The 16,176-nt window shown below is 35.9% G+C and overlaps 2 protein-coding genes across 2 annotated transcripts in view; both read left to right on the top strand.

The window, feature by feature from the left end:
- LOC145688894 (uncharacterized) overlaps window positions 1-1,876 on the top strand; it is a 61,904-nt gene extending 60,028 nt beyond the window's left edge. The window contains exon 9 of the mRNA XM_081763059.1: window positions 20-1,876. Coding sequence (XP_081619185.1) covers window positions 20-141 — 122 coding nt within the window. The 3' untranslated portion in view covers window positions 142-1,876. The remainder of the gene's footprint in view (window positions 1-19) is intronic.
- An 11,836-nt stretch (window positions 1,877-13,712) lies between these two features.
- Window positions 13,713-16,176, top strand: part of Pgls (6-phosphogluconolactonase) — a 43,178-nt gene continuing 40,714 nt past the window's right edge. The window contains exon 1 of the mRNA XM_081764843.1: window positions 13,713-13,964. Within this exon, the coding sequence (XP_081620969.1) occupies window positions 13,838-13,964 (127 nt within the window). The 5' untranslated portion in view covers window positions 13,713-13,837. The remainder of the gene's footprint in view (window positions 13,965-16,176) is intronic.

Below are 16,176 nucleotides of genomic sequence, written 5' to 3'. Positions count from 1 at the left end.
TTGCTATTTTTATTTGCAGGTACTGCCAAACCATTTCGTCTATTCTTCCATACGAATAATGTAGAAGCCCCGACGGACACTGCGAACCGTGGGTTTTGTCTCAACTATGTCCAACAACCATGTACAAACAACCTCAACTGATTTCATAGTCTCGTCTTGACCTCAATAAGCAAATAAACCAACCAAAAATACTGTATACAAACACCAAATGTAAAGTTACTAAACGAACCATGTAGCGTAACAAATGGCAAGAGGCATCCTATAATAACTTTTCTTGTTTATTTTGCTGAAAGAAGATAGTAATGTAGAGGTTTAAATATTACATATATATGTGTTACTGGACTGTTATCATGAACGTCTTTACCTGAAATCTTACAATGAAACTGCAATGTGTATAAATAACAAACTGTTTCCTGAGGAACGTAGCGCAAAATTCAGAGGAAATTTAAAACTCTATGATAGTTTTGTGTTTCATTTGTCAGCTATTCTGTGTAATTTATCACCTATGCTCAACAAACGAGAACAGGGATATTTTTGTCTCCCTTTTTAGTAAATCAATTAACCCATTAATTAGACATTTAATTCTCTATTTTCCTATTATGTTTAAATAATCCACTGATTTGCTTTTAATACTCTGCATTTAGCAAGTATGTAAATAGGTTTCCGCCCAAACGGTGGGCATTTAAATGGCGGATGTGTACTCAGACTCCCGGTTGGAGAATTTAATTGAGCTTATTTGGAATTTTATCCGTTGTACTCTATGTTCCTCATGGTTTAAATATTCGGCTTTAAATGAAGTGAAAAATGAAATCTTTCAGTTTAACGTCCCACGATTATATCTTTTAGGCTAAGGGAGACAGACACTTAAGGCAAGTGAATGATATGGAAGAATTGGTGGAAAGATGATGTGGGAGGAAAGGGGAGTATCCCGAGAAAAACCAAGGATATTCGGTTTTCATTATAACATTTGCATTTATATTTGTGATGTAAGATATAACGTTTCTGCTCTTTTTTTGATCAAAATATCCATTATATTTCAGTCAAAAAATTTCTTGTAGGCCTTATATCTGGAGAACTACATATGATGTACCCAAACCCAAACTATCACTTAAATCAGTATGATGTGCTGTAGAAAATACGAAAACTTGATTTAGGGGCCATTTGTGACCCCTGATCCAAAAACTAATTATTGACCAAGATCACAATCTTTTGACTCATTTTTGGTTTTCCTAAAATTCTTGTTCCGTCTATGGTTTGATTTAAATTTTTTTTAGGAATGACGACTGAGGAACAAGTAACTAATTTCATTGTCATGATTCAACTAATATCTAAGTATCGGAGACCAATGGTTGTAAGTTTATAATAATTTTATAGTAAGGAAGGAATGTGAGTATAACTTTCTTTTTTAAGTATGAAGAGTTAATTCTGAATGATTATCTCAGGTAATTTTGAGTGTATTTCTCAACTTAACATTACCTTCTGCACGACCCGCAAAGAAAAGGGGAAAAAGTTATTTCAAATGGTTTCAGACTTAAGAAAAGAAACTCCGAGGACGCAGACAATAAATTGCTTTTCAAAACTCCAAGAATTGCATGTAAATAAAACAGATCATGCATGAGAAAGCAAAAACATTCTGTTCTATATTTTTGTTTTCTGCTTTGAAGTTTAACATTTCTTTTCAGCACCGAGACTGTATAAGACATACACTCGTATTTGGAGCTTAATGCGTGATCCGAATCAAGAACAATAGCACCTGGCATTTAAATATGACATATGTTCTTTTATACCCATAATCCTCTAATTGTAACTGAAGATGAAAAAAATCTAAAATGTTTTGACGTTACCATTTTGTTGTTTGTTATCTTTGTTAATTGTATTTCTGATATTTTTTTAATAATAAAATGTTGAAAGAAACTAAATGACTACTGAATTTCCTTTTACATTGTAAAATTATGATAATACTTTCAAACTACGCGAATCCAGTACTGAATCGGAAGCGCCAGATATGTAACTTCAGGTTGCAATGGCGAGGTAAGGTCAGAAATGGAATATGTTTCTTACACATATAATCCATATCAGAACAGTTTCTCGCTCTCTTTTACAATTGTACCGTGTTATGCAAAAATGAACTAAACACCAAACATTGAAAATTCATGTAAAAACGACACTTGGCTCCTAATATCCATTAGAACGTTTGTATACTCAGAATGAGCGGAAAACAGTAGGGATGACCAAATTTTTTCTCATTTTTTCCTAATTCCGGATTTTTTTCGATTTTACTTTCCGGCCGGAAAGTAGAAATTCCGGAATTGGCCATCCCTAGAAAACATCAATACCTCTTCCTAAGAAGAGGACATAATTTCACTTCTGCTGACGGCTACATTAATATCGGACATAAACCTTTATATGTAATTTTCATAAAAGTATAAAAGTAGTTTGTTTTCGCACAACTAGGTACAATTATCATTACATAGGAACCAATATTGAAACTGGAAATTGTACTAGCTTTCAATATTTCCAATTTCAGTCGGAACTGTGTACGTCAGCGGCGAGGCTTTTCTTTTAAATCCCTATCATGAAAAGGCTAATTAATGGCTGTCATATGTCGCTCATAAAAGGACTGTCAACATACAATAAAAACAATGAACAGAAAAATAGGACTTCTGAAACAGAGAAAAGAGAATAAATGTTCGATCAAATGGAACAAAATAAATAACTATCAAAAGATAAGAATTAAAATTACAGTTAGATCAATATTCCTGAGGTTAAGTTAATAGAAAACAAATATCAAGAGCAATAAATTAAAGAATAGTATCAATAATAGAACGAAATATGAAAGAGCTGTAAAGCAGGTCCGTACGCACGGGGAGGCTAGGGTGGGCCGGCCCCCTCTAAATTTTCACTACCCCCTAAAATTTTCACGGTAGGCTTGCAAATGAACTATAATATGGTGATGAACTACAATATGGTTGGGTCGCCCCCCCCCCTACATTTTTGGGCTGGCTACAGGCCTGCTGTAAAGAGAAGCCTCAGACAATTTGGCTATTTCAATCGAACGTATGTAAACAAGAATACAATCACTAAAACCACCTCGAAACTCGACTGTTTTTGTTTTGTTTTGTTTTAGGCAATCGTAAAGTTTTGGGAGGGCTGAGCATTTTGAGCATTCTAAAAGAATGTACCAAATACTCCGAGGGATGATATGTTCTTCACAATACGAATGGTAACTACTACGCACTTAATAAAATGTATATTAGATTAAATATTCAAGAGCACAAAGACGATTTATCTTGAGGACTACGAGTTTGCCAAATACCATAAATAGGTTTAATAGAATTGAACTTACTTTCGTTGGGTTGATTACATTGTGCATGGTAATGAGGTTCGTATCCGTTGGACGAAATGGCCACATAGATCAAGCACAGGAAATAATGCTCCAACGCAACGCCTGTCAACACAGCGTGCTTGGTTGCTATATTGGCTCGCTCATATTCCCGAATGCCGAACACGTCGAGTCACCCAGCAGATAACGGCAAGCCGTATTACTTCGATAATTATCACATACGTTTCAAAATAGCACAATTATCTGTTTATTATTATTATTATTATTATTATTATTATTATTATTATTATTATTATTATTATTATTATTATTATTATTATTATTATTATTATTATTATTTCCTTGTAATACTCGTTCGTAATAGTATTATTCATTTAGATTCACTTGTGATTTTGAAAATATGGGTAAAAAAAAATGGGCAGTTTATTATACATCGTTCTAGTCTATTCAACCCTTGTGGGTATTACGCCATTAGAATCACTGCTATGGACCCATGTCGATTTTATCACTGAATTGTTATAGCATTATAATGGCTTCAATCGTTACATTGTGAACCGTAACCAAAATAGCTCGGCATTAAGCTAAATATCCTGTTCAAAGTTATACTATTTACACTAAAAAATTGTAGTCAATTACACTTGTTAATGGCACCAATATATATATATTGTAAGTCACTCAAAGTTCGTAACACACTAAAAGTTGTCAAAAAGTAAAATTGTAAAAAGGAAGTAAGAGCTGGAAATTCAGCTGACATCCCTTGTAATATTCCACCATCCGTTTCCATCACACATCATATAGAGCTTATTGGAATGAAATTCTATAGCAACTGTTTCATTACAATGAAAACAATAATGCTTCACTGAAAAAGGAAAGTTTAAACAATGTGTACTATACAGGATATCCTAGGAGGAAGGGGCAATACTTCGGAAAATGGTAGTATGGGTGATTCTAAGCAAAAACGTTCATATGAACATGGGTTCTAATCTCAATGGTTTGAGAGCTACAGGTTGTGAACCATTTTTAATTTCATGTTGCTTATTACTAACCCTGTATTTATTCTACAAAGGCGAAATATAGCGGATTTGAAAGGTGATGGAATTGACTTTACAGAGGTATGCAACATGTGGCAATGTTGTCTTTGAAAAGGGGGTTATTGAGGGAAAGTTAAGATTATGTAAGGGAATATTATGGTAACACTGATTGCCAAATTTCTCTTCCAAAGACACCACTGTCACATGTTGCATACCGTTGGAAAGGCAATTTCGTCATCTTTCAAAAACGCTATTGTTCACCTCTGTAGAATAAGTGCAGGATGAGTAATAAGCAACATGAACTCAAAAATGGTTCGCAACCTGTATCTCTCAAACCTTTGAGATTAGGACCCATGTTCATATGAACTTTTTTGCTTGGAATCACCGATATTGACATCTCTCAAAATATTGTCCCTTCCTCCTGGGACACCCTGTATGTTGTTTAATTAAGAAAGTGTTTTTCTGTTTTTAACTTTGTACGAAATCTGAGTCTTCATTTCGACACTTTTAAAAAAATCAACAATTAAATAACATTGATACAAGAAAAAAAAGTCTGATTCGAAAATAAAAATAGTCTGAACATCTTATTACACATAAGGGTAGTACTTCAAGATCTCACATTGACTATATTTTATGGAGGAGAGATAACCTACGAGAGACGTAAAGGACTCCAAAGTAATACGCGGTGAGAGTCTAAATGATCAACATAACCTCGTTCTAGCTGATATCTACATCAAGGAATAAGTAGGAAGAAGACTACAAAATGTTCCTGCACGAACAAAGTGGTGGAAAGTGGATGGGACAGATTCTGAAATGATTCGAAATTAATGAATCACATCGTAAGTACTGCAAATGAAGGAAGAAGGAGTATCAGTAGAAGATGAATGCACCAGAGTATCGGTAGCACTCAGGGAAACAAGAAAAGTTTTGGAGGAAACAGAAACAAGAGACCAAGAGGTTTCAGCTGCTCTTCCCGCTGAAACTGTGGAGACTGTGGCGCCGCCACTCAAAGAAGTTGGGTACTACGAACTACGTAAAGCAAGAACGAATCAAATCATTCAGAGCGCGTGAGTCTGATAGAATTAGCCAATGATACACTTAGCTACATCCAGTAGTAGACGATGCAGTTAGTTACAACTCTAGCCGGTAGTGTCGCAGAGTCACTTTTGTTGAATTGTGGGAGCGATTTGAATTTCCATTAAGAATATAGGGAGTGGTTCATCAGGGTAATCAGTGACAAGAGACCTTGTAGATAAAGAAACACGTTGGTGAAGCAACTGTGAATGAGAAAAAGGAACGATACTACGGTAGAAGACGACCCGCTCGGGAAAGTAATACTCCCGGAAGTACGTTTTTCCGCGCACTACTCTAGCCAGCTGTTTTACGCGCTATCCTAGCCAGTTGTTTTAAGTTGGTCACAAAATTTATTTCATGGAGTACAAGGGGAACAAAACGAGCCCTATATCATGGAGGACAAGGGCTACTACTACTACTACTACTACTTATCTGCACAAAAGTAAATAAATCACTTTTTTGAGTATTATTTACATATTATTTTAATTTAATAAGTGTTATAAAAATGTAAAAAAAAATGTAAAAAAATTTCCTCGGGCCGGGTTTTTATTTTTATTTTATTTTATTTTATTTTTAAATATCAAACCAGAGAACATATTACCAAATCAACGCTCACTCCGAACGAGACTTTTGTTACTAGTATATAGCACTAGCCCACTAGCCTACGAAGGCCGACAGCAGCAAGCGTTTGATTTCTGCTATTTTAATGCAACGTGGCAAGAAGTGGATAACGCCAACCAATCAGAACTGTGTTTCTCGTTTCTACTTCCGGGAGCATTACTCTCCTGAGCTAGTCCTGGTAGAAGCCGTATAGGGAAATCAACAGTATTTGAATGATAACAAGGAAACTAAAGAAAACGCAAGAAAGTAGTCAGTGTAGCAAAAGGTAAGGCTTATGATGAGTAGTTCAAAAAACTAGAAGCAAAAGAGGGAGAAAAGACAATTTACAACGTCTCAAAGATAAGAGAAAGAAAGAGGAGCAAAAACATATTTCACATGTGCTCTGTATTAAGGATGAAAATAATTAAGTTTTGTCAAGTGAATAAAAGATAAAGAAGCGGTGGAAGGAGTATTTCTAGAAACTTCTCAATGAAGAAAACCCGAGGGAAGCCTGTGGAAATCTACCCATGGATCAAGTACTTTTCTGAGCTCTAATATTATGGTAGAGGTGTAAATTGCAATGAAAAAGATGAAAAGTGACAAGGAACAACGACAGATAATATCTCTATTGATAGATAAGGAAAAAGAGCACGGTTTACTCGACTTTTTAATTGGATATTGGAAACAAGAAATATGTCAAAAGAATGTAGAAGTAACTATATTTTATCGGCTTTTAAAAACAAAGGAAATGTGAAAGAATGTGTCAACTATAGAGGAATAAAACTTATGAGCCATGTAATGAAGCTCTGGAGAGAGTAGTAGAACCAAGAGTAAGGAAAGAGTTTGAAATAATAGAGAACCAATTTAGTTTCATGCCAGGACGATCGACAACGGATACAATATTTGTATTTAGTATACTAATGGAAAGGTACAGAGAATGCCAGAAGAACCTTCATATGGTTTTCATCGACCTAGAGAAAGTGTATGATAAAGTGCCATGGAATCTTATTTGGTGGTCACTGAAGAAGAAGTGTGTTCCGGACATACATTGTAACAGAATAAGAGTCTGTTTCATGTTCGGGAGCTATTTCTATGATGATAGGGTTCGTTTCCTGGCTATCCCAGTTAGTTTGGGGCCACTTTTACCAGCTTTTAGGATTATCATCAATCTGTACCTACATGAAAGTGGACACTAACTTGTAAGTGGTCAATTTCTGTTCTGTGCGCGCGGTTACTGTAACATGAATAATTCGACTCTAGGGAAACGTTTCACCTATGGTTTGTTCATTCTTTTAGTTTTACTCAAACTGGATTCGAACCTGTTACATATACCATCAGTGGACGACACCTTCAAAACGTTGTTACCCTTTAAGTCACTTAGTGCGTATGCCTGTACAAAATATCAGTCGCGTTATTTTGTTCAGACAAACACATACCTTATATAAACATAGAAAGCACTGACATATTACCATGCAACTTAAGAATTAACATGCATACTTGGTAGTTTAACAAGAGATGATCAAGATAAATTTTATTTTGATTTATTTATTTTGAGCCACAGTCTAGAACTATCTTTTGGAAGGCTCAGATACTCACGTGATACACGGATTTTCACAAATATACACGAATTTTGGTGTTTATGCCTTTTTGTTGAAATTATTTTTGGAATAAAATAAAGATATTGATATTTTCATATTTTGATAACCCAAATATATTAATCACGGCGCGAACCGAAACCGGCTTTCAGGAATAAGCAACAGATCGCACTGGTACATTATGGTAATTTCATTCGTTGACATTTTCTTTGAATAATTGTGTAGCTGAACATCCTATCGACATATGTGTTTCTTCTCACTTATATAGGCATTTATTTCCCCACTGGATAACCTAATTCCTTGCCTATATACGGTTCCTTCAGGCAGGGGCGGATCCAGGGGGAGCGATCGGGGCGATCGCCCCCCAGAAGAGGAAACTTTCTTATTTTATATATATAAATAAAACCCATCCCAAAGTTTGGAGCCCTTAAAAGTAGCAGTATGACAACCCATCGCCCCCTTCCCCCAGAAGTCGGTCCTGGATCCGCCCCTGCCTTCAGGACAACATAAAGAATAACTACAACTTCGCAGGCACAATGACACTGTTAATGATCTTTAAAATGTATAACTTTCAGATATCATTAGAAATTCAGTTAACTACGAACATCAGAAGTACCATTGTTATATATTGATTATGAAATTATTCCTATTTTTAAAGTCCCATTGTACTTATGTTAGCGGGTCGCATGATGGCTGCTAACTTCATTGAATGTTTTGGCGCAATTTATTCCCGTTAATTTCGTGATTGTAATCGTCCGCCACCCACTAAATTTGCACACTTATGTTTGGGAGGGAGTTAGATGGCTAAATTTGAGAGGGGTACATACGACCACCCCTTAAGAGGGGTACATACGAATCAAATAAACTTACTTTGGTAAATGTTCTCTAAAACTCGAATATATATATATGTTTCTATAAATTTGGTTGATATTGTTCGTTCCTTTTCATGGGTAAAAATAATGTCAAAATATTCATATTACTATATGGTTATCATGTTGTCGGTTATCTTCTTAGATGAGGCTTTACTACAACATTTGGTTATGGTGGAGTACAGGGTTTATTCTCTTTCACAGGAAACGGGTATATTGATACACTCCTCTTAAGTTTTGGAAGGTGTACATTAGTAAACTCTTAAAATTTGGGAATTGTTATAAAAGAGGTCCTTCGTGGCTAAGCGATTAGCTTACGCGCTTTTGGCGTGGGAGACCCGGGTTCGATTCTCGACAGGAGCTCATGTGGTTCGGATTCCACGTTAATCAGTAGGTTCACGTCTCATATAGCTTAGCTGCTCAACGGGATGTTAAACTCAAAATCAACTCAACTCAATTATTACAAAACAAAATTTGGTAAATGTTCTCTAGGATTCGAGTAGCCTACATACTTCTATGTATTTGGTACTAATTGTTTCCTTTAATGGGTAAAAATTTGTTAAAAATTCAAAATATAGAGTTTTTTTGACCTTGATGAGCCTTCAGTGCATTATAAGCTTATATATGTATATGAATATGGGAGTCAAATCTCTCTAATAGGACATTGACACATTGATGATTTCTTTTAAAATTTGGGAGGGGCACATTGGTCCACTTCTTAATATATATATTGATAGATATTCTCTAGGACTTGGATATATACTTCTGTAAATTTGGTTGATCCAGCTTATTCACTTCTATGGGTGCAAGGTGTCAAAAATATATTATCAAAAGTAAAATTCTATTTATTTCAGGAATTTTAAATCTTAGCGGGAACATTAAATTAGCATGATTTGTAATTTTGAATGCTGTACTTAATTTTCATTGAGGTAGATTGGAACATATGATTATATGGATGAAAATAGTGTCCCATTGTCTTTCGTTGGACTTGAATACTACTTTGAGACACTTTTCTTTAATTATGGGAGCAGTACTTTTGGCTCATCCTTAAATTTTAGAATTGTCAAGAAATATTTTGTAAAAAATCGTGATAGTTCTCTAAGACTCGGGTAAATTTGGATGGTCTAACTTGTATCTTTTCATGAGTAAAAAAAAAAATGCCAACATTTAAAGTTAAAGAGGTTAACGTAATATATCACCTTAATACTGAAACTTAGAGTAGAGTGACCAGACGTACTGATTTTCGCAGTACAGTATTGTTTTTTAAAGAGCAGTCCTGCGCAAAGGTGTCCAAACCCATGAGGTCGGCGCTCACGAGTTCGGAACTCACGCTCACTTGACCTCAACCTAACAAATTGAGCGTGAGGTTAGAATGATGTTGTGAGCGTGAGGTCAGACTGGTGATGTGAGCGTGAGGTTGAGTGAGTGTAAAGTCAGACTGGTGATGTGAGCCTGAGGTTGAGTGAGCATGAGGTCAGACTGGTGATGTGAACGTGAGGTCAGACTGCTGAGGTGAGCGTGAGGTCGAGTGAACGTGAGGTCGAAATGAGTTTGTGAGCGTGAGGTTAGGTCAAAGTGATCATCTCTGGCCTGCGTGTTGCGAAGACGCCTAGAAAATCGAGAAATGTCCTTCTTTTTTAAAACGTCCTGCGAAATGTCCTGAGTTACAGTAACTTTTTTGCAATATTTTCATGTTTCATTCTTTATTCACAATATCTTGAATCATAAGCACTCTTTTTCTTGAATGATGAACCGTTGTTTTATAACACTCCTCAAAAGAGGCAAGGAGAACATTCAATAAACTATTGTTTAGCAATACATTGTTTTTACTGAGAAGGGCTTGTTGAGATATTGGTATGGTAGGAAAGATTTCTGCTTCAAGTTACGACAGTGATGTTGGCAAAATAAGTAGAAGTTCCCTCGTGTCGGCCTAAATTTTCCCTCATTCCTTAAAATTATCCCATACTCCGAAAATCGATTTTAAAAAAAAATCTTTACTCCTGCACGAAGTTTCACTGTACGTTCATAAAAAAATAAACCACTGCTTGTCATTCACCAGTTCACCAATGTCATTCGAAACATTTGTAGTTGTATTGAATTCTTTCAATACTTTTGTTCAGTGCTTTCTAACGAAAATGAATGAAGGTTAACGTTAAATGGAATAATTACATGCGTAGGGGCCTACTGCTGACGCAGTATACTATAATATACCATTATATTTGTGTCCTACTTTTCGCTTGTCAGAATCTGGTCACCCTAACTTACTGACTGACAACTCGTAGTATAAGATCATTGGTGGAACTAGATTGGGTCATTCTTTCCTCTAATTCACAATGTCACATTTATCTTTAGTGTAACTTGATTAGTTGACCTCTACCTCTGATTAATTTTGGACTTGAAAATCAAAATTGAGGGTATGAAACCTGAAGAGTAATTAATAAAAATGATTGATATACATTATTATTATTATTATTATTATTATTATTATTATTATTATTATTATTATTATTATTATTATTATTATTATTATTATTATTATTATTATTACACTTTGAACCTTGGGATTGTAATCTTGGCCAATAATTAGTTTTTGGATTAGGGCCCACAAAACTTTTGAATGGCCCCTAAATCGAGTTTTCGTATTCTCTAGAGAATAAGCACATCATACTGAGTAAGTGATAGTTTGGATTTGGCCACTGGCAGCGTAAGAGTGGGGCGAGGGATGTGACCGCCCCAGGCCCCACATTCTGAGGGGACCCGGTTGGTAGGTTTATAAGTTATGATATTGTGCGAAAGGGCTCCAATCTCCTTCACTGGCCCCGAGCCCCAGTTTGCTTTAATCCGCCACTGGGTTTGACTACACGATATGTAGTTCTTCAGATATAAGATGTAAAAAAATTGATTGAAATATATTGGATCTAAGATCAGGGGCCACAAAATTTTTGAAAGACCCCTAAATCGAGTTTTCGTATTTTCTACGGAATAAGAACATCATATTGACAAGGAAGGTTCATAAACCGTGAGAGTTGGATTTTGATGAAAATTAGTGACAAGATTCAGTTCGAGTCACTAAGCAACGTAGTAATAGTCACTCGATGCGCAATTGCTTCGTTCCGCTGCTACACCAACGCCATCTTGAAATCCGGTAGACAAAGTCCAAGAATACAGTTTTTGCACAAAAATGGAAAAGTTTTTGGAAGATCTGGCCTCACCAATGTAAACTCGGATAGGTTATCTATATATGAGGGTACTTCCAGCGTATGATCGCCATCTTCAAAGGCGCCATATTGAATCATGGTCAAATATGATAAATGACAAGGGGATCATGTGGGGTATCAAATAGCACTGAAATGTATTCCTGAATTTATTTCCGTAACCAAAGTTTACATATATGTTTTCACTTCAAAGTTAAGAACTCAATCACCCACAGGAACATACAAAAACTGTGCGAGTTATATTTGTGTTACTCAGTAGTAGTTACTTGCTATGGAGACTATGTTGCGAATAGAAAATAGTATCTGTGGTCATGAAGACTGTGACGAAAGTGCATTTGTTAAGTGTTTGTACTCCTCCACGATCCTGTAAACTAATTATGGATTTCCATCATCACAACTGAAGAGTGAAAGATTAATATCTAGGTAGGTCAATATTTGCGTATGTGCACCAGTTTATTGAGCTGAGCGAAGCGAAGCTCTTATACTCGGGTTAGCCGTTTGGTTGTCCGCGAACTCCTCCTAGACCGTTTGGCCGATCTCAACCAAACTTAGCACGCTGATAGAGTATGTCGTGCTGAGTGACAACATAGGTCGAAATCAAAAATCCGATGTACCATCGAGGAATAATCACCGAAAAACGCTTCCTCCTAGACCGTTTGGCTGATCTCAACCAAACTTAGCACGCTGATAGAGTATGTCGTGCTGAGTGACAGCATAGGTCGAAATCAAAAATCCGATGTACCATCGAGGAATAATCACCGAAAAACGCTTACTCCTAGACCGTTTGGCCGATCTCAACCAAACTTAGCACGCTGATAGAGTATGTCGTGCTGAGTGACAACATAGGTCGAAATAAAAAATCCGATGTGCCATCGAGGAATAATCACCGAAAAACGCTTCCTGATTACGTAGTTTAAGCTCGCTCAGCTCATTTCATTTCAATCGGGTATATCCATTGCATTCCTAGTATTATTTTCCTAATATATATCCGAACAATCCTTTTAATATTCTCTGCTCGTCAGTATTATTAAATGTGTGTTTCATCGTCCACCAGTCTATTCCATCCCGTTTCGAAATAGGTACAATTTGTTTCAGTGCTGCTTTTCCATTTTTCACTACAGGTATTTCAATTTTAATTAATGATTTCTCTTACTAGGCTCAAGACCTGATTGGTATAATGGCTATTGTTCATCAAGTGACTACTACTGCATTAGTTAAAAAGCTGCAACTGCTCGCACGACCGCCTTTCATAACACAAATCTAACTCGCACAGTTTTTATATGTGCCTGTGGGTAAGAGAGCTCTTAAGTCTGAAATGAAAACAGATATATAAACTTTGGTTACGAAAATGGTTTCAGGAGCAAATTCCAGTGCTATTTGATACCGTCCATGATCCCCTTGCAATTTATCATATTTGACTACGATTCAATATGGCAGACATGCAATGGATGTACCCTCATATATAGATGCCCTATCCTGGTTTACAATGGTGAAGTGAGATCTACCAAAAGCTTTTTCATTTTTGTGCCAAAAGGGTATTCTTGAACTTTGCCTAGCGGATTTCAAGATGGCGTCGGTGTAGCAGCTCAACAAAGCATTTGCGCATCGAGTGACTATTACTACATTGCTTAACAACTCGAACTGAATCTTGTCACTAATTTTCATTAAAATCCAACTCTCATGGTTTCTGGACCATGCTCGTGAGCTCGTGGGTTTGAGTACACTGTATGTAGTTGTTCAGATATAGGGCATACAAGATTTTTTTTGTTTGACTCATACCGTTACGGAATGGGGCCAATGGTCAGCTACTACAACTCTTCTTTAATCAATTTATGAAGCATGAACATGAGCCGTCGTCTTTGAAGTTTAATGTTTATTCACATTGAAGTTTTGATCATACAAGTCTGTAATTCCATAAATACACAAAAGATTGTTATTCTCTGCTTAACGCAATGCAGACGTCGTCTGTTTTCGTCATGCAATGTAGATGACGCTACAATGCAATAAAACGTCATCTGCTGAATGAGTTAATGCCGGGACGGATATTCATGAAGATAGTGTATACTTGTTCTTTAGTAATTGTTAGTAGTTGTGATAGTAACATTTAACAATGCCACAAAAAATAATCAAAGTGTTAAAAACTGAAGAGGATGTTATAAGTGAGCTTTGTACTTTAATCGAAGAGAGAGCAAAGCACGCAATTGAGCAAGAAGAAGTTTTCAAAGTTGGATTATCAGGTTCTTAATATTTCTTACTTTATTCCTTTTGTTTTTTTAATTATCACTTTATAATCTATTGCGTGATTTAATTCTAGAATAATTTAAATTATACATATATATGACCCCTGCTGTTCTTTAAATTTCATCTATCCTTGTGTTCCTATTTTCAATCACAAACATAGTTGAGTAAAAATGGGTGAATCATTTTTAATGAATCATGATGCAGTGATTTTATAATATATTATTTCAAAACTTTCAAAATTAGCATGAATAATTCCTCAGATTTTGTGCAGTTTTACGTTTCCTGTGCTCTTGTGCACTTTACATACACGTGCTAATGACGTCCACCCTCACGCGTACATCGTGGTAATTATAGTGCAAAGGTGAATTAAGTTTTGAAAGTGAAAATGTAGTGTTTATTTACTGTGTAGAAGTAGATAACAATGTATAAATCTTCGGTTAGAGTTTATAGATGACCATTAATTTTCAGTTCCAATATTGTGATAGAATGTTCATACTTAAATCACCGAAATAAAGTAATACTCTGAAGTTCAAAAGAGGGGCATATTTTAAGTGGTGGAAACTTAATATGAATACATATTATTGGATCTTTGTGCCGCAGAAGAAATCCAGCATGTTAAGGCTTGCGGTTGGGTAGGTTAGGTTCGTTTTGGCATTAGTGCTGTATCGCCGGACCAATTTCAAAATAAAAAAGTAGCAAAATGTGCTGCATTCGGTTATATTTTGTTGGATTACATTAAGTTATGTTAGATTACGTTACATTAGGCGTGCAGTTTTACTATACGGATCCATAGTATGAGTAGGAGTAGTAGTAGGAACGGGTTAGAAGCCCTGTAGGGATTGGTTGGGTTCTGTTCTCAACATGAAATGGGCAAATTAAAGACTTGCCCAAATTTTTATATATATTTTACAATCTATGTCACAGCCTTGACATACACGAGCCATTTCGACACTGCTTTTTGTGCCACTATATCATAACAAGGATACCTCTCCGCGAAATAGTCTATCCCCCTTTACATACAATGCCGCTTACATCATCAAAAACAACCACTTTCTTACCTGTTACTATTCCTCTTACTTGACTTTCACTCATTCTTTCTCACAAACTTAAATGAATTCTCCAATTTACCCGGTAAATTTCCTAAATTGTTCCGCCGATACAGCACTTAACCCTTAGTTTCGATTAGATAAGGTAGATATCCTTGGACCCAGTCTACGACACATAACCTTATTTTTCTTATGAACAAGCTAGTCTTCCCCAGATGGCGACTCCAGATGAGACAAGCATTAACCTGTTTTTTTAACGTTGTATTACTATTATTTCATTATTTGTTGTTATTTTATTGTATCTTTTAGTTTTTTCCCAGTCTTGCACTTCACATAATATAGCTGAGCGAGCGAATAGGATTAAAAGCTCCGCAGAGCTAGTTTTTTCTACCTTTATCACAATTTAGACTAAAATAATTTACTCGATTCTGGAGCCATGAAACGAGTTGGGGGAGTTTCTAAATCTCATCCGTTTATTTAATATACCTTACCTAGAAATACTTCTTTCATTTCCATCGTTCACTCTTATTTGTTAACCCAAATATTTCTTATTTCATACTTTCTTTGCTCTTCACTAGATACATATTCATCTGTATTAAATTGCTATTCAAAATTAGCGTTTTCGAACTGTTAAATGTTGCAAACTATGCACTATTTAGAAAAAGCGAAAAGGACTGAATCCTTACCTTATGTTCCCAACGAGCAGTACAAACCACACCCTATTACAGTATTATGTAAACAAACTTGAGGGTGAATTGGAGGCGGAGCCCCTACCAGTACAGTACCAGTACCAATAAATATTCCAAAGCACATACGAAAACCCTTCTTTCCTGTACTAGATTGCCACTCAATGGTATACTTATATTTATGAAATATGAACTTCTCTTAGCAAAAAATGTACCCTTACTGCTTTAGAGTAAGTGTTTCTTCAGAGAGAAATTGTATTAATGAGTGCAAATTGACATTAGGAGGGCTGAGTATAACTAAGGCGCGTGCACCCATAGCATATAAGCTCCAGTTTATAAAACAAATTACCGGTTACTTAAAAACACGAACTGACGTGTGCTAGGTGGCCACGAAATAGGGTGACTGCAACAATAAATGGCCGTCACCAGTGAATGACCTGTGTCATGAAATAATGCCCACAATAAGAGTTAGAATA

Source organism: Thermobia domestica, chromosome 7 (assembly GCF_964235325.1).
Source record: "Thermobia domestica chromosome 7, izTheDome1.hap1.1, whole genome shotgun sequence".
NCBI lineage: Eukaryota > Metazoa > Arthropoda > Insecta > Zygentoma > Lepismatidae > Thermobia > Thermobia domestica.
Note: the sequence above shows the minus strand (reverse complement) of the source record. Positions and strands in the feature narration are given on the sequence as shown.